This window comes from Hippichthys cyanospilos, chromosome 5 (genome assembly GCF_059441005.1).
Source record: "Hippichthys cyanospilos isolate Australia breed blue-spotted pipefish chromosome 5, RoL_Hcya_1.0, whole genome shotgun sequence".
NCBI classification, from domain to species: Eukaryota; Metazoa; Chordata; class Actinopteri; order Syngnathiformes; family Syngnathidae; genus Hippichthys; species Hippichthys cyanospilos.
The window spans coordinates 2,709,853-2,733,042 of record NC_142373.1 but is presented as its reverse complement, the minus strand read 5'-3'; the positions used below and the strand labels follow the sequence as shown (position 1 = coordinate 2,733,042).

Genomic DNA, 23,190 nt, shown 5'->3' with positions numbered 1-23,190 from the left:
GCAATGTGACAGAGATTACAGAATTTATATTTTACAATTACGATGCTCTTTTTTTCTTTTAACCATTGGGATAATGTGTCCCTGCACTTCTGATAAAATAGCTGTGGGTGTAGGAATAAGATGAATGGGGTTCCCAGTGGTTCACTTGCTACTAGCAACTTTGCCATACAAAACAAGTCAGTGCTGAGCCCACTGCCAACAAGGTAGCTTGCGTTGTACACTTTCTCCTCAATTAACCATCTAGTAGTCTGGAAATATATTAATATGTGCTATATGGGTGTTACTATAGCTTACACTGATTACTGTATGCATGTATTATAGGCGTTTGGTGATCATTTTTACTTCTCTGGCACCTTTATATTATTATTATTATTATTATTATTATTATTATTATTATTATTATTATTATTATTATTATTATTAAGTATCAATGGGACCAAAAATCCTAGGGCCAGTAACCTAATCTATGGAAGTAGGATTTTTTTAAGTAATTTTTCAAGTATCCTAGACTTATAAACAAGTAATATATGCCATAAGTTTTCTTTTTCGACGGAAAAAAATGAATCAGTAGTGAAAGGGTGAAAAGAAAGTGTAGCAGAACAGAATTGTGGTGTTTTGGGGGGGACTGGAAAGCTTAAATGATATTTCAATTCATTTCAGTATCGCAAATTGAATCACGAGCTTGTTCACAGAACAAATGAAACCCATGAGGAAGGGCCCTGCAGTGTTTAATAAGCTTTAAAAGAAGGAGACCACATGGGTGGCCTATATTCTAATTAAATGTATTAGTGGGTGCTATGATCATGTCCATAAAAACATCAAGGGAGCCATCTGCTGCACACCAAAAAAGGTAAAGCGGATCACATAGTGCACCTTAGGATTTGGAATGGAAAAAAAAAGTGGTTGTGCAATGGGTTCGGACCCCCGTCACTCACGAAACATCCTCCCCAACTTGCCGCTGTTGGTTTAACCCCGCCAGCTCCCAAAGAGACCACCACCGGCACTCTTCTTTCCTTTTTTGGTCAAACCCACAAGCGGACTTTAATTTGCTGTGCATCGTGCGATAACTGCACACTACACACGCATACACAGCTGCTACAGTGAAAACTCAAGAAGCTGTGCTGACTTTTTTTCGTCACTAGATAGCTAGAATAGCAACGGGTTGCGGAAATTGTCTCTTTTTCACTTTTTGGGCTTGTGTGGTTTTGGGAAACATAAATCCAGATGGTATTTCCACCTCATCAGTGAGGGATCTCATTGCAGAGCAGTCTTTTTAATCCACTGGTTTTTGAGTGGTGAATTGTGCAACCGGCTAACTTGGATAACTATCCCATTATGCAAGGCGATGTCATGTTAGCTAACAAGTAGCAGCTTTTAATGTGCGGTATGATCTAGCTTTATTCATGAATACTGGCAGTACAAAGCATGTCTATTAGCAGCTTGACGGATAATTAGAAATCAATACATTGCAGTTCGGCTATTGCTGCATCACTCTTGTGGATTTTCATTTATGACCAAAACTTTTTCTATTGCAGGTTTTCATTGCTAGTTTTCTTGCAATTATCCTTTTTTTTTTAAACCAGGCCAGTCAAAAACAATATGAATTTTATTGATCAATAAAATTCATGTTTGCCATTTGTGACCGTATACATTGTAGAATTATCTCTTTAGGTCAGACCAGACAAAAAAATATATATCCCTTTTACGTATTTATTGTTTTAACAAAAGGAACGAACATAAAAGGGACATGAAGTTCAATATCTAACTTGCGGATTTTGGTGACTGCGGGTATTTTTGGGAACGTTATCCCGCAATAAATTACGGAATTGATAACGTGAACAATCACCAAGTCTGCTTATCATTGTCTTCTGTTATTTAAGTTTCTGTTTGTAGCTTGCTATGCGGCCCAAATAGCTTTGTGGTGCTAGTATTTAAATAATTCCCCCCTCTCTGTCTGCAACACCTTACCGGTACGTGATGGACATGTGACATTGTTGCCAAGGACAGCCATGACACATTTGCGTGGTTCATTTGCGGAGGGCACAATATATTTGATGGAGCTTGTCTGGGGCATTCAAAATGAAGGACAAAAGGGGTGCCGCCTGTCGAAATGATATGTATGCTTGCTGAGAAGATCAGTTGACCACATGGCAACCGAGATATCCATCCTGCTTTTATGGCGCGCAAATTAAAGCCTGTCTGCAATTGGGCAAACCTTTTTGGGGGTTCGCATTATTTAAGAAAAAAAAAAAAAACTCAATAGGGTTTGCATTATTTAAAAGAAAAAGACTCATTAATTTAAATGCCTACTTATGACACACAATTGACCTTGGAATAGCCAAGGCAGAATCTTCAATTTCACACTGAGAAAAGTATACAGTATTACAATATAAAACTACTAACCGATGGTGAGGTGTTTCATTTACTCAAAAAACAAAACAAAATACTTGATGTTTAATGATTGTTTTCCTGTGTTTACCGACTCCTTTTTGACTTAAAGGGACAAAGTGTAAGATTTAGATCATTTTTCATTAAAAAGGAGTAAATTAAATGATTGAAGAGCAAAGCGGAAATTGGACGGATGCGACTTTCAGCATTAGCGTCCATGTCAATAGAAAAGGATTTATTGTTGGAAATGAAAAGCACAGACACATTCTACAAGCAAGCCATTGAAGTCTTTCCGAGGAAAGAAAGAAGAATGGATTTTTTATTGAAATAAGTGGGTGTTGGAATAATTGTTAGTATGAACATATAGAATTGTAAATATAGTGATTATACATTTGCTACAAGATATAAATGCAGCCGTTTTGGTGAGTAAAGCATTTGATTTATGTTAATTTTTTTCATGATTAATATGTTTCCGTAATTTTATTTCGTTCATATTCAATTAGTGGTAAAGAAATAAAATTATGTTCTTATATTAAACTGCGAATTATAATTTAGTGTACAATCTTGTTAAAGGTTGCCTGCTCTTGGTGAACTTCATAAAAACATTATTATTTGTGGACAAATAATTTTAAATTATCATTAAATATTTTACGTTTTGGCAGTATCACGTATAATAATAAGTTTTAATTGCTGATTCCGTTTTTTTGATGTTTGAATGCCCCAGGAAATAGCCTGTGCAGCCCAGAATCACTGAAGGCCTAAGTTTGAAATGCACGGACCGCCACTGGTACTGTATATAAGAGAGAGAGGTGCACTGCAAAGCCTCCTTTTGTATGTTTGGCAGACTGTGCTGTGCTCATTCTGAAAATGTTGGCAATTTTGGACCATCTTAGACGGAGGTCTAAAATGTGACGCTTGAGACAACAATTTCATAAATAACAGTGGTATATGTCTATGATGTTGAAAGTTGAATGACTGTAATTCATTCTTTCTGTTGCCATAATGTAGATGGAACTGAGTACCCACTGAAAAGAATCTTAGAGTATCTTAAATGTCACTGGTACAGTATGACAGGTGGTGAGCTCATTTTGCTGCTATATTTGTAAAACATGCAACAGGCTGCATGATAGATCACTTGTAATGGTGCTGGGAAATAACGTGGGTGCGTGTACGCCATCTGCCTGACCAAGGCATCAGCCACAATGCATCAAAACATTTGTTGCCTCTACTTTTTGGAATCCGATCGAAGACGGCTCCATTGTAGCCCTTTCCTTGAAGGCAACCACAGTGGCTGCTACAGTGCCCCGATGACTCATTCGTGCACATGCACACCAAATGATGGATGATAAAAACCAAGGCCAAAGTCAGCCATTGTGGCGCCAGGTGAGCCCACATGGACGATGAGTCTGTCTGGCCCACATGGAGCCAAAGAGTGTGCTTGAGTCGTCCATCAAGGCAATGAAAGGCGGAAGAAAGAAAAGCAGAGATCATTTTAACAACAATCACCATGGTGAACTGCTCTGCATCACATCACCCAATAAATCTAATGTACAATTTTGTAACTGTCAAATAAAATTCAGTTGTGAATTAATTTTAAAAGTCCTATGCCCCTGTGAAGCAAACATTTATGTGTTGACTGAGGTAGAGAATGCACGTTCATGTGAAGGATTCATTCAATGTCGCAATTCTTCTAAAGTTGTTCTCAAGATATACTGAAACAACCATAATTCACAATTATTTGGCCATGGTGGAATAAGGGCTTTAGGACAGATAGTAAGTATTCTAAGACCTTCTTAATGTACCTAAGTCTGGTTTTCAAGTACAGTGGTGCTTCTACTTTCGAAATTAATTTGTTATGTAAGTAATTTCATAAGTAGGGTCGCTTTTTACATGTAAATAGTCTAATCTGTTCCAATTCCCCCCAAAATGCTACGAGACCATTTAAATGAATATTATCAAATATAAAAACACATCAAAAACGGTCATACATACATATTAGAATTATATTAGTGCATAATAATCAAAATATATCATGTAAAGAACAACTAAAAAAAGACAACCTCCTAAACCATTTAAATTAATCATATTAATTGTAGCAGATGACGATATGAAAGCAGTTCACTTGTTTGCCTTGCGATGGTTTTGGTGTGTTGGTGATGACTGCAGAGAGATAGACACCCTCTTAGGGTTTTTAATTTGTACCTTTTTATTTTACGATTCAAGTGAACCAGGATCATTTACAAGTCTACAAGAGCAATAATATACATATATATTTTAAGGGGGGCTATTTTGAGCATGTAAGATTACTTAAGTTTAGTTTGGGGTCAATGCGAAGTGCTTCCTGTGTGGTTTCATTGCTTAAGTGCTAACGATGTGCTAACAATGTGAACGTCAGACATGACAGCCCAAAGGGGTATGTTACATATGTGTTTTTATGTTAGGGTTAGGGTTTTACAGTGTAAATTGTTGGTGGGAAGTGTGGCTGAAAAAAGTAAAGATGAAAAGTGGAAAACAGTTAACATCAATGCAAAAAACCATTGTCTTGTTTGTGGGCAAGCCGGGAAATTATTAAATGATAAAAAATGCATCACAAACTGTAACTAAAACAGTAGACATCGCAGGTTGTGATACCATATTACTTTAAAGTCTTCTTGGCGCCAGCACTGGTGTCTTGTATCTCATCTTAAATGTCAAAAATGTCACCTTTTCGTTACTCGACACAATATTTTTATGCCGAGGCGTTTTGTAAGTTAATTTTTTTGTAACATGAGACGTTTGTAACTGAAGGTACCACTGTAGCTGCAATTTACTTGAATATTTATAGCTTTGATAAATTATTACTAATTTGACTTTGACATGACAAAAAAAAAATCACATATAGGGAGAGATGCAGTCAACTACTCTTGAAGTGACTCGTGCTGTGCAGGCACAAGAAATCTCATGGCGTTCTAACCTCACGTGATCCTGTTGCATGAGATCTTATCCCATGCCAAGTAAGAATCAAAAACAATTCAGCTGCTTTAAGAAACCGACATACATCTTTGTTAAACATCAGACATGTTCGGCATCACTGAATGTGTCCTAAATATTTTCAGAAACATTGAATAAATGTGGGTATTCAAAAAAGTATTTATTGAGGAATAAGTTACTGAGGAAGTTATTTTCTACCATTTTAATTTATATGTTTTTGTAAACATCTTCAAAAATTTAGTTAACATCATTAATTAACCAATGACGCAAATCCTTGTTAGCAATAAAGATGCCTTTATGCCTTGGATTTACTGAACGTGTTTTTCATTATCAACAAAAAAATCCAGCATGTATAGGCCTTTATAGGCCCTTCAAAAAGCACTCAATGGCTAAAAAAGTATTCACAACTGGGAACACACACCGATCGCACACAAATCAAATGCCCAATGCAATTTTGTGCCAAAGAAGAGAATGAAGATGACGATGTGTTCATACCTGCTCAGGGTTGTATTTGGAGAGCACTCCTTCGCCGTGAAACTCCTCAAGAACATCCTTTAACTTCTTTGTCGAATCTGTGGAGAAAATTAAGAAAAAAAAAACCTGTTAATTCAAGGCCCTACAAGCACGCTCCTTCAGTTTGGTTACATGTTTGTCCTCATAGAAAAAAAAAATTAGTGCTCCACCGCCTTGATTGAGCAGAAAAAAGAAACAACATGATCGTTTTCATATCTTTGGCATTCTGTTGTCTAATCAATCAAAAGGGTAAAGAGGAAAATAAATGTAGTAATACTATTTTCATGCAGCATATTTCTTGCCTTGGTGTAATTGGCTAATATGGGGCAATCTGTCTCATCCATGTGCCAGCCCTCAGTCCACCCTGTATTCTTCATCCGCATTCTTAGAATGACCAGGCAGCTGGCGGAAGTGCTTCCTGTCTCTTCTTCAGCCATGCTTGGAAGTTGCTTTGACTAGCAAAAGCGATGCCTTTAAGCTAATGAAAAGCATCATGTGCAAAGCAACCTATTGTTAATTTATCCATACCCTACATGTACACTGTGGCTCACACTTGTCCATTAGTGTTGTGGCGTGGCACTGGACATCACAGAACACAACTCCCATCACCTCCAACCGCAACAACCACAACCAATACTAGAACATGATCAGAATCTTACTTTGGCAACATTGTTAGTCAATGTTAAGCATTGCAAACACCGCAAGCCTGCTTACACATTGACTTTTTCATCATAAGATCACCATGAGAATAATGTATTGTTTTTCATTTTTCTTAATTAAAACTTAATTAATGTATTGTTTTCTATTAAAGCACGATGGCGAAGAACAAACAGTGTCGATGTCTGGTTATCACATCCACCTTTTGAACAGCGGCCACTTATCAGGCTTAGAATGGACTTCACTTCTGGCCAAAATATGATCAGAAACACTATACCAAAATTTAAAAAGTTGTTTTATTTACAACGGCGCTGCTTCCAATACATAGATGCTGTACATAGATGGAACTTAATTTGTGCTTCCTCAATTTCCTTGACTGCAGATTTCTTCTTTTCCTCCCTGCCCCTTTTGCCTGGTGTGGAGAGGGGTCTAGATGGTGAGAGACGAATTGAACGCTGACATGTGGACTTGCTCCGATTGACCGGTGCTCCTCTGAGGCGCTTTTGTTGGGATGGGCCTGATTATGAGGCGGATCTTACCCGATGGCATCTGCTGGTGTCATGGCATCTTGCACTGGACACTTACTGCTTAATATATAGTATAGTAGAACTGTAGACATGGATATTTTCTGCTGGAGCTGTTGGTGAAGCACTTGTGAGGGGCCGACACGTCTCCCGGGGCAGGACAGCATGGACTCTCACCTGTATTCCCTGCAAAGCATGGGGGCTGCGTGGACTCTCACCTGCACCCCCTACAAAGTATGGGAGTTGGTCTTTGTTTTCCTGACAAAGAAGATCACAGCATGGAAGCGCACCTACACCCCTCACTATCACAAACTGATTGTTTGCATTGTTGCCAAGACCTCTCCCCCAAATCCTTTAGGGCAGCAATGGCTTTTCTACCAAGGGCCATCCCAAATGAATAAATAGGGAGCAGAAAGGATCTGCAACAAGACCAGAAGGAGAGCTGAGAAGGTCAGGTTCCTGTCCGCTCTCCTTGCAAGAAAGAAAACCTTTTTGTCTTCCTCCTGTTTGTTGCATGTGGAGAAGGTCCAACAAAGTACTACATTAAGTAGTAAATGTTTCGTATGTGCTAGCGTACAGTTGGCTACTCATGATTAACCTTAGCCTCGTACTAATCACTAACTAAGATTCTCCTCTCCTCGTTTAATACAAAAAAAAATATGAAACAAGATAAGAAAGTGAAGTTAAATGCTCCCAGAATTCTGAATGATTTTAACAAATTCCTTAAAAGAGTTCATTTCAAACGAAATGCAGGAAAAGCACAACTTACCAGAGCACATATGCACAGAGGCCTAGCCTCTCAGCAAGCAGAAGCCTTGCTTATCAGAGCTCAATATGGGGGCCCATTTGATGGAAAACAACAAACGAGCAAGCAACTCATGAGATATGAGTGAGAGCCAGTTTCATGTGTAATTTTCTAAATTGTATTTTATGCTGCGAAATTGCTTAATTCATCACAAACCTCACCAGACCTGTCTTCTTAACCACATATTCGAGATATACGTCACCTTGTGGTGGAATGATGTTCCTCAAAATGCCATTAACAGGTTTATCAATTATGTATACATTTTATGTGGGTTATAGATTCATTTATGGTTTTATGCATAAACATCAATCTATGACAACAAATTAATTCAACTAATTGATTCGTTTTTGTTTTTGTTTTTTTACACAACCTTATTTGTTGCCTATGATCTCGAGTGAGTATGATACATTTTTTATTTCATTTTATGTATTTGTCAAGTTATTAGATAAATATTCCTTGAGAAATCCTTCAGATTAAGTCTGGTAATTTATCACTGAAGGCCGAAATGCTAAATATACGCCCTGTCAATGATGTAGACAGCATGAATTTACTATCTTTGGTAAGATGACTACCCTGTCTTCCTAATCAGACATCTATGCTCAGTAACCTTAGACAGTTAGTCCCTGAGAGAATGATGGATAGGCAACATGTAATAAAGCTTTATGTTTTCTGCACAAGGACAAGAAGAGGAATTCAGGCGCGTGCTTGTTTGACTAACAAATAGGCCACAAGGCCAGCAGGTGAAAATGCTATGTCCAATCCATTACGTGTTTGTGTAAACAGGTTTGCTTATTATTTAAATAAATAGACAAGGTAGACCAAACAAGAGTAGTGTACCAACTGGTGATATAAAAAAGTTGGTAAAATGCAGGCTGAACCATCGTGTGCTTTTGAACTTTCAGGACTCAGCAGCCTCCATTTTGTTCTGTTACTAGTACTTGGATAGACAGAAAAAAAAAGTCCGAAATCCAATGCGACACTCCGTTTGTGCAAACTGGACTGCTGTGACCACCAGCATTAATTTAAACATAACCTAAGGTAACGTCACTCAACCAGCTTAGTGAGCATGTCATATAGAAAGACCCCCCCCCCCCCCCCCCCCCCCCCCCCCCCTCCCCATCGGCCTTAGACTGAAACCTGTGAATTCTCCCCAGCAGCAGAGTTGTCAGAGGAAATGTTCTGTTCTGTTAGTCTGGAGTCTTCTAAGTTTTGGAGTTTGGTAAGGGTTGTTTTTTTGTGTTAACTTCGTTTTGTAATTTTTTTATCAAATCACTAATGATTTTTAGAATTAAAATAATTAAAAACAAGAAAAGTGTTGATTTACTGGCATACATCAAACAACAAACAACAGACAATTGAAAATCTTCACCTGACATGCGTAATTTCATTAACAACAACTTACAAAACATAATATTGCGGCAAGACTAAGACACCACGCATTGCTGTTCTAGTGTACTCTTCGCATGAAATGATTAGGACACTTTAACATCCGACATTTTCGTCACGGAAAACGAACAACACTTGGCACTTTGTTTTTTCATTTTCTGTCTGGGGCATGTCTAGTTTAGCGTGTTTGTGAATTTGGTAGACTGTGCTACGATTTCCTATGGTTGGGCTACTGCTTCCCCTGGGCCAGGGATCAGAAGTAATGAAGTACAGATGCTTCCTTATTGTACTTGTAAAATTTGCCTGTACTTTGTACTTTTTACTTTTACTCCCAGACAGACAGACTGTCTGTCTGTCTGTCACCGACAGAAAGCCATTTTGCGACGACCCAAAATAAACGGCGAATTAAGGATGTCTGAAGTGCATTTTTCATCCTCGTTGTAATCGTCATGATGTGAGATGTCCGTCAGACTGCCGTCAGCCTGTCACTGTCCCTTTTTGCCTACTTAATTTTATTTCAAATGACTTGTATGATTGCGAGCGATACTGTTGCATTATAGTGCTACTGCAATTAGTCTAATGTCAATGCAATAATGGTCAGTCAACAGCACCACCAAATGGTGGAGAACCATTCACAGCTGAGTGATTTACCAGCATTGTGTAAATTCAATACGGATCGTACTCGACTGATTTTACCAGAGATTAACACCCTTTTTAATTTCTGGGTTGAAAAAAAAAATCAAAAGTCATACTGTACACAATCTCACTGACATAAAGGTAAAAGTAATGTTTAGTATTAAGCGTTAAGAGATTTTTTGTGTTGTTTTGCCTTTTAAAAAGTTTTTACTTAAAGAAATGTCTTGCTGATAAAATAGGGCATTCGAGGATTAATGATGGCCGAGTGAGGGCTTTTTCAGGCACAATAAGGGCATCTAGTGTTCGTTTGCAATGCAGGCAGTCACTCTTTCAAGCAACCAATGGCTTGCACATGATTTGCATTTTGCCGTGGGACACGAAATGCAAGATTCACATTTTTTAAATTCCATAATTAAAGACAAATTTTTTTCTGCGTAAATTCAACCTCCACAATACTTTGTTTTACTTGTAGTGTATGGGATGGATGAAATTTAGACAAATGATAATGAAAACGTCTTCTAAAAATGCGAGCTAGACAGGTATAAGCTGACTTGCATCAAATGACAGCCATTTAAATCAGGTTAATGCCATCCAGTGAATGTGATTGCCAATTGTCTGGCGCATTTTTGATATTCATTGTGAGTGAAGAAAGTAAAACTGCAATAAAAAACAGAATGAAGACAGTCATAAAGAGTTGGCCCACTAAGTTTCGCGCTCTAGAGGTGACGATAGGATGGGCAAAATTACGACGGGCCGATTATGTCATTTTTTTCTGGCTTGAAAAAATGACAGACTGGCAATAACGTAAAGGGTGGTGGGGCTCTGAAGAATGATAAATGTCAGACCAGCAAAATAAGTTGCCCACCCTGACCATCCAGTATGGTGAAACAAAGCCTGGTTTACTTAAAGTGGACAAATGTTGGTGTGAATACACCATGCATATTTTTATGAACATCAAAGAAAAAATAGTTATCAAATAACCTAACGTGCTTGTTTTTGTAAACACCAAAAACAGCGCAGCCCATCGTAAAATCTTCAAAAACTTGACTCATTTTTCAGTTTTGTATACCACATGAATGACAACCACATTTTTTTCATACTAGAACACCACCAGAATAATGTTTTTTAAAACCACGCAGGCTTAGATAGATTGAAGTGTGTCACTTTTGTACTTACACTCACTGTACTGTTGCAGCTGGTTGAACTCAGCCGGGCTTAGGCACACCCAGCTCCCGTCTCCCATAATTCTTTAATTTGACGAGGTCAGGGGACGTATTCGGCAAGAGGGCAGTTCCACCAGTATCAGGCAGGATAGTCGATGGTTAATGTCAGATCAGAATCAGGATAGTGACTGAGGCTACAAGCTTTATCATCTCGTCCAAGAGGAGGAATCGGTCCTGACCTTCTAAATAGATTTAAAATTCCAAAATATAAATATCAAATGTCAACCAGGAGATATGATGAGGAGGACTAGAAGGATGTGTCAGGATGAGGTCAGGTCGTGCGTAACCTGTCTGATTGTCATTTTGGTGATGTTGTCATCGATGACTCAGCTGAAAAGGCCTCCATGTTCACACCTGCGCACAAACAAACATATTACATATTACAATGTACATTTTTATTAAGGTAGCAAGTCATCCTAGTAAGCTCCTGTATGTTAGGGTTAGGTCTTCCCCAGAAGCGCAATAATATCCGAGCAGCCATATTAATGAGCAGTAAAATCTCATATTAAAACTATATATATATATATATATATATATATATATATATATATATATATATATATATATATATATATATATATATATATATATATATATATATATATATATATATAAAGAGAGAGAGAGAGAGAGAGCACAGCAACAAATAATGTGATTTTTCAGTGAAGAGTTGAAGAGAACTCAAATATGCCATACGCTACATGTTCCTCTCAGTGAAGCGCTTGCACTCACGGAAATGCATACGATGTTGTGAGTGCGTGTGCATGTGTACAGGGGGCCTCCCCCCCGGTGCAGAGAGGGATTCTGTTTTGCTCAGCAGGTTGCTGGGCAACCATGACGTCACTGCAGTGCAAAGAGAAACACCACAACGGAAACAGACGAATGCATGAAGGACACTTGACTTACAATCAGAGATCTCTATCTGCTTTCATTATAATACATTGTCATCCTACTCTCCTCCAGTCTCAACATTAAGTGCATTCATATTATCTGATGACATCCAACACAAGATTCTCTCATGATTACAAAGCCCAATTTTGACCATGAGTTTAATAAAATATTGGATGGGGTTGTTTGGCTGGGCAGTACTGCGCTCTACTACATGGAACATAATTTACAGCACGAGGAGAAGCACCTAAAGCAGAGACCTGTATTTACTCTATGGTTTTGTGTTCAATGTATAATGTTTTTTCTCTGTTGTCATAGTTAATTCTGCTCAATGTATGTTTAAGCAGTCGTTAACATCTGCCATAACATTTGCTAATTTGCTTTAGCCTGACTATGGCATTATAACATTGAATTCTCAAAATGGCAGACTTTCTATTAAATTTATGTGTATTTTAAAGTTTAAATGTGTTTCAAACAGGGCTCAAGATTACCCCTAAATGATGAGACCAGAATTTTCCCTCTACCTTTACAAGCAGCTGTGCGACTAGTAAATTAGTATTTTTTAATTGTACTATTCTTTCTTTTTGATGCTGACAAATATCACGTATTGATGCCAGAAAGTAGCCTTGTGATAATCTGTGAGACAGTAATATGTCCAATGTTACACAAACTCTTCCAATTCATGCATGCGGACGTCTTTGATTGAGACATTAATACGACACGGTAGAGACAATAAAATGATCCAGAACACCTCAATATACTGTAAGTTCTTATCCTCAACCGAAACGCCAAGACTTCATGCTTGACCTTTCCGGGAAGCATTGGGTCTGCATGCAAACGCTCCTTGCTAGATCAACCCACTGATCAGAAGATGACAATTTGGTCACAGAGTTTTAACAGTGAGACAGGTTGTAAACGACTGTCCTCTCTGTGGTTTTCCTAATGGAAATGAATGGCTGAAATCCACCAGGCTGCACAAGACACACTCGGCTGGCTTGCCAACCATGACGTTCAACCATCATTTCTACTTCACCTCACCGTCATATGACAAAAAAAGAAAAAGAAGTTTCAAATGCTAAACCGAAGGAGTGCGTAATACTGTAGTACATTCAGTGAAGTGTGGGTGTGGTATACTGCACTAGAATTTAGACTTCCACATAGCTTAACAAATTTGTTATTGCGTCCAGTACCAATCCAAAGATTATTAAATTTTTAAAATCAAATGATCTCAAACACATGAAAAAAATCAAACTATCAACTCTTGAAAAAAAACACAAATGTGATTACCGAAAGTCATTCCACAGGTTACGGCGTCCCTGGCTTTTCACGTTCCGAAGAGGTATGCAAAGTTTTTTCATCCCCTCTTAATGGTATTTTCCACCTCTTTACAACATGACCTGTGGGGTTGGCTGTGTTTTTATTGTTTTACCTCCCTCTTCAGACATTTTTTGGTAATTGGTCTTATTTTCTGCTCGCGTCAAACTGCCTGTGCTGCAACGCCTCCCTAAGATGTTGCTCTGCTATTGGTCGCCGTCACGGTGTCACTAAGAAGCCGATACGTTAAAGCAGGGATCACCAACCTTTTTGAAAACGAGAGGTACTGCTTTGGCACTAAGTAATATGAAGGGCTACCAGTTTATGTGAAGACCCTTATCATGTTAATGATTTCTCACAAAAATTAAGAAACAGTCATACAAAATGTCTAAAATTAAGTATAATATGTAATGTATATGTCATATATACATAATTGTAAAATTCCTAGAAAATCGCAATATCACTTCTAAACAATTTACAGAACAGGTCTGCGGGCTACTAATGTGATACTTGGGGGATACTCGTTGGTGACCCCTGTGCTAAAGATTTAATCTCGTGTGCGTGCTTATGATATCATATTGCATTTTAGTGCCTCATTCAAACTTTAATTGGTTAGCCATGGGTCCCAAGATTGCTAATGATGTTAAAGGTAGAAGTAAGAAGATGATTAGTATGGAAATGAAGGTGGAGATAATCGAGGATACAGTATGAAGAAAAATTTCATTTTGACTTTCTATATTTTTTGTTTATGATATTATTTAATTGTATACAAACATACATATTCTACATAAGTAGCACCTACAATCCTATTTTGTTACCAATTTTTAATATGTATATACAAATTTTGATGTATTTACCGGGGGTTTTATATGCATTAGCTAATTACCATAGGTTTCTATTTCCTGCCATACGATCATTTGGCGGTACTTTGTACTTTGAAGAATTTAAATGAGACATCTCTATTTTGATCAACATTTTTCAACCAAATAATTCTGTCATTATTTCTTTTATGATTTTTACTATTAATCTATAATCCAGGACATTTTTTTTTTTAAATAAAGGAATAAAAAACACTGAACTGGAGGGTGTTTCCTGATTTTTGACTGGTACTGTACATTTGGTAAACGTTAAAGAAAAGTTTTTTCACTAAGTTAAACTGACATAACATGTGGCTAATACTTTCCAACCTGGAATTAATTTCAGTTCACAGCTGTATATTTTGGAGAGTAAGTAGCTTGATTTATTTTTAGTTTTTTACCTGTTAACTCTTTCAGTGCCAGGCCGTATCTGAAAAAGCAATATTTTGGACGCTAATATTTTTTAGTATCATCTGAAACATCCCAACAGTCTTTCCATTCGAAAAAACATGATCAAAAACAGTGAAAATGTGTTTTTAATGTCAAAATAACAAAACTAATTAAATAAATAATTTGCATATGTATATAACTCTGTGTATGTATATAACTATATTACAACAGTGCTTGATTAGCTTAGTATTAAGAGGAGTGCTGGCCCCAAGTGTCATCTATCCAATCACTTAAAAAAAGAAAAAACAGTTGATAAAAATTCTTGTAACTGGTACACAATCTAAATATTTTACATGACAAAAATTCTCATCCATGTCATTAAAAGAGTTATTCCACAGATGTCAAACACAAGGCCCGGGGGCCAGATCCGGCCCGCCACATCATTTTATGTGGCCCGCAAAATGCAGATTTGACTTCAAGTTTTGGGCAAAAATACCAATCAACATTTTTCAACCAAATAATTTTGTCATTATTTAAATATGACCATGAAAATACCAATCTTGCAAGTTGTCTTTAACTTTTACAAATTGTTTCGGGAAAAAAAAAATCTTAATTTATTTAGTTTTGATTCCCAATCTCTCTTTTGATCAGTTTTTTGCCAGCCTCTGATTTCAAAACTAGGTACGTGTGTTACAAACACATTTCAAATTTATTTCACTTCAGTCAAACCGGCCTTCTGACAGAAACTATAACTACAATGCGATAAAAATGAGTTTGACACCCCTGTCGTAATGTGATTGTGGTCAATTGAATTTGAAAGTGTGAGCCCATTTAGACCAATGATTCTCAATTCTCTGTCACTTGCTTATCATCATTATTGCAAAGTCGCAACCCCCCTTTTTAAAAATTAGGAGCAATAAAGCATTTTTGCTTTTCATATATAGTATTACATTCAGTTTCTAGGACTCCGCCAATGGTGCCCTTTGTCACAGATTCTGTTCATTACCTTTATGGACAGTGTTGAGTGAAGTGTTGAGGGGGTGCGGTTTGGGTGTCCCAGCATTGCATCCCCGCTATTTGTGGGCGATGTGGTGCTGTTGGCTTCCTCAGGTCGTGACCTCCAACTGTCATAGTCGACTGTTCACAGTCGAGTGTGAGGAGGCTGGGATGAAGCCCTCTCCGGGTCGGAGATGAGGTCCCGCCCCAAGTGGAGGAGTTCAACTCTCTTGGGTTCTTGCTCACGAGTGAGGGAAATCAATAGGTGATTGGTTCAGCATCTGCTGTAATGTGGACTCTGTGGTACCGGTCTGTTGTGGTAAAGAAAGAGCTGAGATGAAAGGCAAAGCTCTCTATTTACCAGTCGATCTACGTTCCTGCCCTCACATATGGTCACGAGCTGTGGGTCGTGAACAAAAGATCGAGATCCTGGATACAAGCGGGCAAAACGATTTTCGTCCGCAGGGTTTCCAGGCTCTCCCTTAGAGATAGGATGAGGCTCGGTCATCCGGGAGAGACTGGGTGTCGAGTCGCTGCTCCTCCGCGTTGAGAGACACCGGTTGAGGTGGTTCGGGCATCTGGTTAGGATGTCATGTAGGGATTGTCCCACCGGGAGGAGGCCCCGTGGACGACCCAGGACACGCTGGAGGGACTATGTCTCTCGGCTGGGCTGGGAACGCCTAGTACCCATTGGATAATCAGAAGATAATGGATGGATGTAGTATTACATTTGTCAACAGAAAATCTCAAATTAGTTTGATGCGAAAACAAAAAGCATTTTGTCAATATGACATCTTCTAGCCAAAGGCTGAGCTGCATTGTATTTGTTCATAGAGTAGGAAGTGACTAGAGCAGAAATGATTAACATTTCCTGACACTCACCCAATGTTATTTTTGAAAAAAAAAAATCAATATAAATACATGGCATTTTTTACCTGTCCACGACCTACCCAAAATTGGTCTGGAACCCACTTATGTGTTACATCTTGCCAGTTGAGAATCACTGATTTAGAAAATATGAGAAGAAAAATATTCATAAGACAGGGGTAGGGGTTATGCCTTTTGGTAAGATCTAAAATAACTCCTCAAACATTAACTTCAGTTATTCTCCATGTACTTTTTTTATGGTTTCTATCAGCACAGTTGCCATGGTGCTTGCATGTGACTTTGTTAAACTTACTCGTGCCTATGACTGCACTTCATGTCGTATACCCACACAGGCCGCCTTTGTCAAGTAAAATGTCAATTGAGTCGCTGCAAGGCACACAAAGAGCATCTGCTAATACAGGAGATGTTTGTGGCGATAATGGCAAGCTGGAGGGATGCTCGCTGACAGGCGCTCGCGCAGGAAGTACGACAATGATGTTGTTGTTTTTTTGGGTTCCACAGGATGTGTCTGACGACCCTGTCCTGGTGAGTCCAGAGTCGAACCTCTTGACAGGAAGTGCACTAGACCCGATAGATACAGCAGTTTCGGCGCTGTCATTGTAGACATGCCTATTAGAGGAAGTTGTACGTCTTTTGTGAAAATGCGATTACTATGCGGACACTTTTGTTTTCCTTTCTTTTTCTCATTGGCAAACACAAGTCACTCATAGAGTTTATACTGTGTTTGCCAAATTTGGACCTCATGGAAAGACCTCACAAAAAATGTATCTTTCTTCATCTATCTATTGCAGCTACATTTTGCCGCAAGTAGAGCAATTGCTTGCTCTTCCGTTGGATGGCAATAAACCTTTTTGTGATAATTTCCTTTTGTGGCTCCCACCAAATGACTACACTTCCATTGTCTGGCTTCTGCTTACACTTAAAATGTCAGAACATAGTAAAGTACAGCTTTAACTGTATTAGCAATTACTATGGCTCCAGGCCATAGTAATTGCTAATACAGTGGTAGGGTTACACTGGTAAATTGGCTCATTAGTACATGAAGAAGAAAAATTTAAATTGTGTTTAAGCCTATATTCACACACACACACACACACACACACACACACATATATATATATATATATATATATATATATATATATATATATATATATATATATATATATATATATATATATATATATATATATATATATATATATATATATATATATATATATATATATTCAGGCAGTAGGCGGGGCACACCCTGAACTGGTTGCCAGCCAATCGCAGGGCACAGAGACGAACAATCATTCACGCACCCAATCACACCTAAGGACAAACATGACCAATTCACCTGCCATGCATGTTTTTGGAGTGTGGGAGGAAGCTGGAGTGCCGGGAGGGAACCCACGAGGGCTCGGGGAGAACATGCATACTCCACACAGGATGGCCACCCCTTTAAAATGATACATAATACTTATGCAATACCTCAAGAATTGATAAATTTGAGGCTTACTAAATTTGAAATCATTTAAACTTGAAATCATTGCCTTAAAAAATAATGCATCAAAAGCCCAATTTTATTTTTACTTCTAGGTAAATAGTGTTGGGATCCTCATTTCAATGTTGCAAAGATACAACACCAGCCTGAAGCCAATTGAAGATTTCTCACATGCATTTTTTTTTTTCATAGCTGGATGGTATTATTATACAACTCATGATGTTCAACAATTCATTCAACAACTCATTCTCCTTATATGTTCCTGCCCTACAAGTTTAGAAGACAGTTTCATTATTATTTGTCTAAATTTCATCTGTCCCATACACTACAAGTAAAACAAAGTATTGCTGAGGTTAAATGTACTAAATTTCTTTTATTAGTGAATTTAATAAATGTATATCTGGCCATGAGCCAATCAGAGAAAAGTGCAAATTGAGTGCATGTCATTGGTTGTTTGAAAGAGTAACCTAATCACATCCCAGATTCCTCTATTAACAAGATATTGCATCATGTAAAACATTAAAAACGCAAAATAATGTCATAACACTTCTCAACATTACTTTTTTCTTTAGGTCGGTGAAATTGTGTACAGTATGAGTTTTGGTTGAAACGAGGACTAAAAAAGGGACCAACTACAAATATCAATCAATCAATCAATCAAATTTTATTCAAATAAATATCTAGTAAAGTCAGCTGTAACTCAACTTTGAATGTCAAGCAATAACTTGGACCATTCTGGTTTAACTCACAAAGTTGTATATATATATATATATATATATATATATATATATATATATATATATATATATATATATATATATATATATATATATATATATATATATATATATATATATATATATATATACTTGATCATGCTGTAAACTGACTGTTGTCACATTGATTGTAGACTGATTACAGCTTTAACTTTGATAATGCAGGACCATAGCAGATAATCATACAAGTCAGTTGAACTATGATTAAAAAGGCAAAAAATAAAACGTTCAATGGTCAGTCACATTGCTGAAGAAGTGCCCAAACTCTGCAAAAGTGATTTATCATTGAAATTATAATTAAATACACTTGTCCCCCCCAAAAAAAGAAAATGCTTTGATGAACTGTTTTTGTTTGTTTGTTTGTTTGTTTATTTGTTTGTTTGCAGTCAACGTTATACAACTGAAACTCTTTAAGCACTACTACTGGGTTGCATGCATTTTGTGGCAGTGATGATGATGGACTACATTGAGAGGGGAATAAACATTACAGTATTTACATTATTTATATCAGGAGTTCTCAAGCTTTTTGGAGTCAGGGACCCCTTTACGGAACTTGTTTTAACAACTTGCTTTAAACGCATTGAATTCAAAGTAGAAATAGACTCATTACGGAAAGAGATTGAGAAATTGGTGATTAGCTCGATTTTGTAAGGAGAAGTGGTTTGGATGATGGCTTACATTTGCCAGTGTCCAGATCCCATGACGACAACATTGTAAACAAGCCTTACAAAGGCAGACTTCTGTTTGATTTTGTGCCGGAGGGTAACAGCATTTATATAAAGAAATGACGTTTGAGGCAAGGATCTTCCACTTATTTGTTGACAGCTTTACTGGGATGTGTTAGCGAGCTAGTTTGATAAGAACACATTAGCAATGAGGCCCATCCTCTACAAATCCCTTACACTTTGATTACAATTTCAACCTTTTGGCTACCGGTAAATGAAGTCAGAGACTATATGGAGGTTATTTGTAGAGAAATTTGTAGAGAATATTTTTCGTCCCCGTGATCTAAATGTGTCATTTACGCAAAGCTTCATCTGGCAACTGGAGGACCTTTTTTGCAAAAGTGGGTCACCAAGGACAACAGTAAACTCAATGCGCCACACGCTCACAAACTGAACCACGTCGAATCAAACGGCTGAAATTAACTGAATCAAATTGTTCCACTTGGAAATGTGATCTAAGTCACACACACAATGAATGAGGTAGCATCATATATTAAGAATTCTTTGAAAATTACATTTATTAGCTAAAAAAATTCAATGAGTCAGGCCATCGTTTCCTCATACTTTCAAGTACATTTGCTATTTGTTTAATTTTATGAGTATGTTTCTTTGTTATTGACATAAAACTGAATTAGATGTTTTTAAGTTTTATACTTTCTGTTTTACATTGTCAATTTAATTTTGGATTTTTTTTTGTTTTCATTTTCATTTATCATTCATTTATACCCTAAATGTTACTATTTCATAATCTATATGCATTTGTTGTAACCTAGTGAGAATACGTGGTTTGTTGAATGAATGAAAGAGTGTATTTGTAAGCCTTGGTGTTTGTCTGTGGTTGTGACATGTGAGGTACCTTTTATTCATTGAACTCATCCTATTTTTAGTTTACATGTGCTAATAGCCGATGTTAACGCTTGGGTGTTCGGGGATTTTTCACTAACCTTTTTGTAACCCAAACATCGGGTCAAACATCATCAAATGTACATGTATATTTACTTTCAACCCCTCAAGATGTTCAGTGGTATCAGTCCTATCCATACACATGTATGTTCATACACACACACACACACACACACACACACACACACATATATATATATATATATATATATATATATATATATATATATATATATATATATATATATATATATATATATATATATATATATATATATATATATATATATATATACATTTTAAGGCTGTTTCATTTTTTAAGAATTTTCATTTTGTGACGAAAAAAAACTAACAGCTATTAAATCCTTCAGATTCAGCAGATGAGAGAGAATATGCAAATATAATATCATGTTTTGAAATAAAACGCTTCCCTGTACCAGAATAAAAGCTTTCCTGCAACATTGAGCTCTTGGATCGAAGCCTTTTGTCAACGTCAAATCCCATAATGCATAGCAAGAACTTTGCAGCCTGTTACTCAATGAAGTCACTGGAAGGCTGGCAAATGGTATAAGTTGTCCGGTCGCGTCTCCCGGTGGGTTTGGGGTCTCAACACAAAAGTTTCCATTGCACCCTGTTTCTGAATTGCAGTCGAAAGGATTGCTGTATATAATGATAAACCATTGGGTTTTCATATTGTCCAAAAGTAACAATATTTCCATTGTTTAATGGCAGTAAATGATCCCGAAATGGGGTAATTTTGACACCTATAAGGTGTACCTCTCAACCTACCGTTTGAAATCATTTTGAAGGGACGGCAGCGTGGCATATTGAAAGTCGTCATGTTTTGAACAACCTATGCAATATTTTAGTCTGCTAGTGTTTTTTGTATGATTTTCCCTTGATATCACACATTCAAAAACAACTAAAAGCCCAAGATGGGTAAAAATTTCCCCCTGGGGTTAAAAAAAGTATCTATTTCTTCTATTCATGATAAAGCGCTAATTTGATTTCAATTTTGCATGATTAGAGTAACAATAATGATATGCTCTCCAGCCTTTTGAAAGTGATCAAATAAAAGCTTTTATGGACTGTGATATCTGAAACGGTAGACGCCAACCACTCTATGATGTTCATAACACGCCCAAGTGGATGCTTTGGAATCAATAAACATCTCATGCTGCTGCACAAGATGTCGTTAGGCATGCTGTCAGCTGCCTCATGTTGGAGCGTCACTCAACAAGACAAACTGGAAGAAATCAATAACTAGACAATATAAACTAAATTTCAACTAGTTTGACATTTGTTGGGGTTTAAAAAGAAATGAAAATGTATAAAAATGTCTTGAGTGCATAATTATGTATTTGACCTGCTTCTCATTTACATCTGCTGTGTGCTGTTCCTGAGCCACCTTCATCAGCCATCATACTGGTATACGATAGCCCCCTATCATCCATTCTACCACAGTACCTCCCTCTACGTCATTTACCCTGTGCAAGGTGACTGTAAACAGGAGTCTACCCCAGCTGACTTTAGACAAAAGGCAGAGACCCCAGGCGACATATAGAGACAACCATTCACTCTCACATCGTTTCTGAGTGGGAGCTAGACCCATGTTGTCTTCACTAAATTCACCTACTATAAACGATGAGTAATCATATGTATACAATCAAAGATGATCATATCCTATGTATTATTGTTGTTGTTTAATTCTATTCAGTCACATTCAAATCTAGGGACAGGGCTAGACTGGCACCAAAAAAAAAAATCAGCCATAGTATTTTGATTTAGACAGACCTGCACACGTGTGCACGTAAAACCATGACAGCTATGACAAACAATTGTTTCTCAGCCATGCTGTTGGCTTGCAATGGTGAGGTAATAATAAATATAACTGACACTGACGATAAGATTCAAACATCGATTCTAAAGACAGATTCTTATCAAATTTATCTTCAGGTATGATTCTTGACCTCCTGGGGGACTATAGAGAAAAATAATGATTACATAGCACATCATGTGCCCCAAAATAAGCTGGCCCTTCAGGCATCTGCCCAGTCCTGCCAATGTGTAACATTTGTCATTTTCAGGTATATAGCTACCATTATTTTAGAGTTCCTGAAGAAAACGCAAACTCCATAAATGCGGAAAGATTCAAACCCAGAGCCACTCAACTGTGATTTAGGGGTGCTAAACTTTACTCCACAATGCTGCCAATAGTAATAATACCAATCTACACAAATATCTTTGGGCCACTGTACAATTTAGATTTGCATGTAAAAATGTAAAATGCAAATCGCATTGTATGAGTCACACGTCAAATGTTGAACACACCTGTCTTAAGCATTATGGCAGAAGCACAAAGTGTATTTGGAGGTTCGAGATGTTGATGAGAAGACAACACAGCAGGAGCGTCAGCCAAAAGTCCTTTCCTACCTGATTTCCTTTGCCCTTCACAGGAAGAAGCCCCACTTAACATCCCAGATCAGCACCAGCTAAAGTGTGAGACCGGTCCCGAGATTTCAAGCCTACAGAGTTGTTTCCATGCAGGGCAGAACATCCTTCACCTCATCCTCCTCCACTCTGAATGCAAGAAGACTTTTTTTTTTCCCTCTCGCTGAAGCCCAGCCCCTTTCTCTCTCTCTCTCTCTCTCTCTCTCTTTCTCTCTCTCTCTCTCGCTCTCTCTCTCTCGTTCTCGTGTTCTCGCTCACTGTTGTGTGCTTCTCGCTGTCTTCCCTCTTTCTGTTTCCGCTCACGTTTAGTACCTCATTGGCTTGTTTGCTTGTTAGTAACTTCTTTTTTTGCAAGCGTTTGCCCATTACATAGGTTTGGCGGAAATGCATTCACACATTGATGGAAATGAG

At 37.6% G+C, this 23,190-nt stretch overlaps 1 protein-coding gene across 2 annotated transcripts in view; it reads right to left on the bottom strand.

The window, feature by feature from the left end:
* The window catches only part of LOC148423159 (diacylglycerol kinase beta-like), a 103,300-nt gene extending 80,401 nt beyond the window's left edge, over positions 1-22,899 (bottom strand). For both annotated transcript variants that reach the window (XM_088415652.1, XM_088415653.1), the window contains exons 1-3: positions 22,762-22,899; positions 11,056-11,456; positions 5,854-5,930 (exon numbers count right to left, since the gene is read on the bottom strand). In XM_088415652.1, the coding sequence (XP_088271778.1) occupies positions 5,854-5,930; positions 11,056-11,122 (144 nt within the window). In that variant the 5' untranslated portion in view covers positions 11,123-11,456; positions 22,762-22,899. The remainder of the gene's footprint in view (positions 1-5,853; positions 5,931-11,055; positions 11,457-22,761) is intronic.
* Positions 22,900-23,190: the final 291 nt, after the last annotated feature.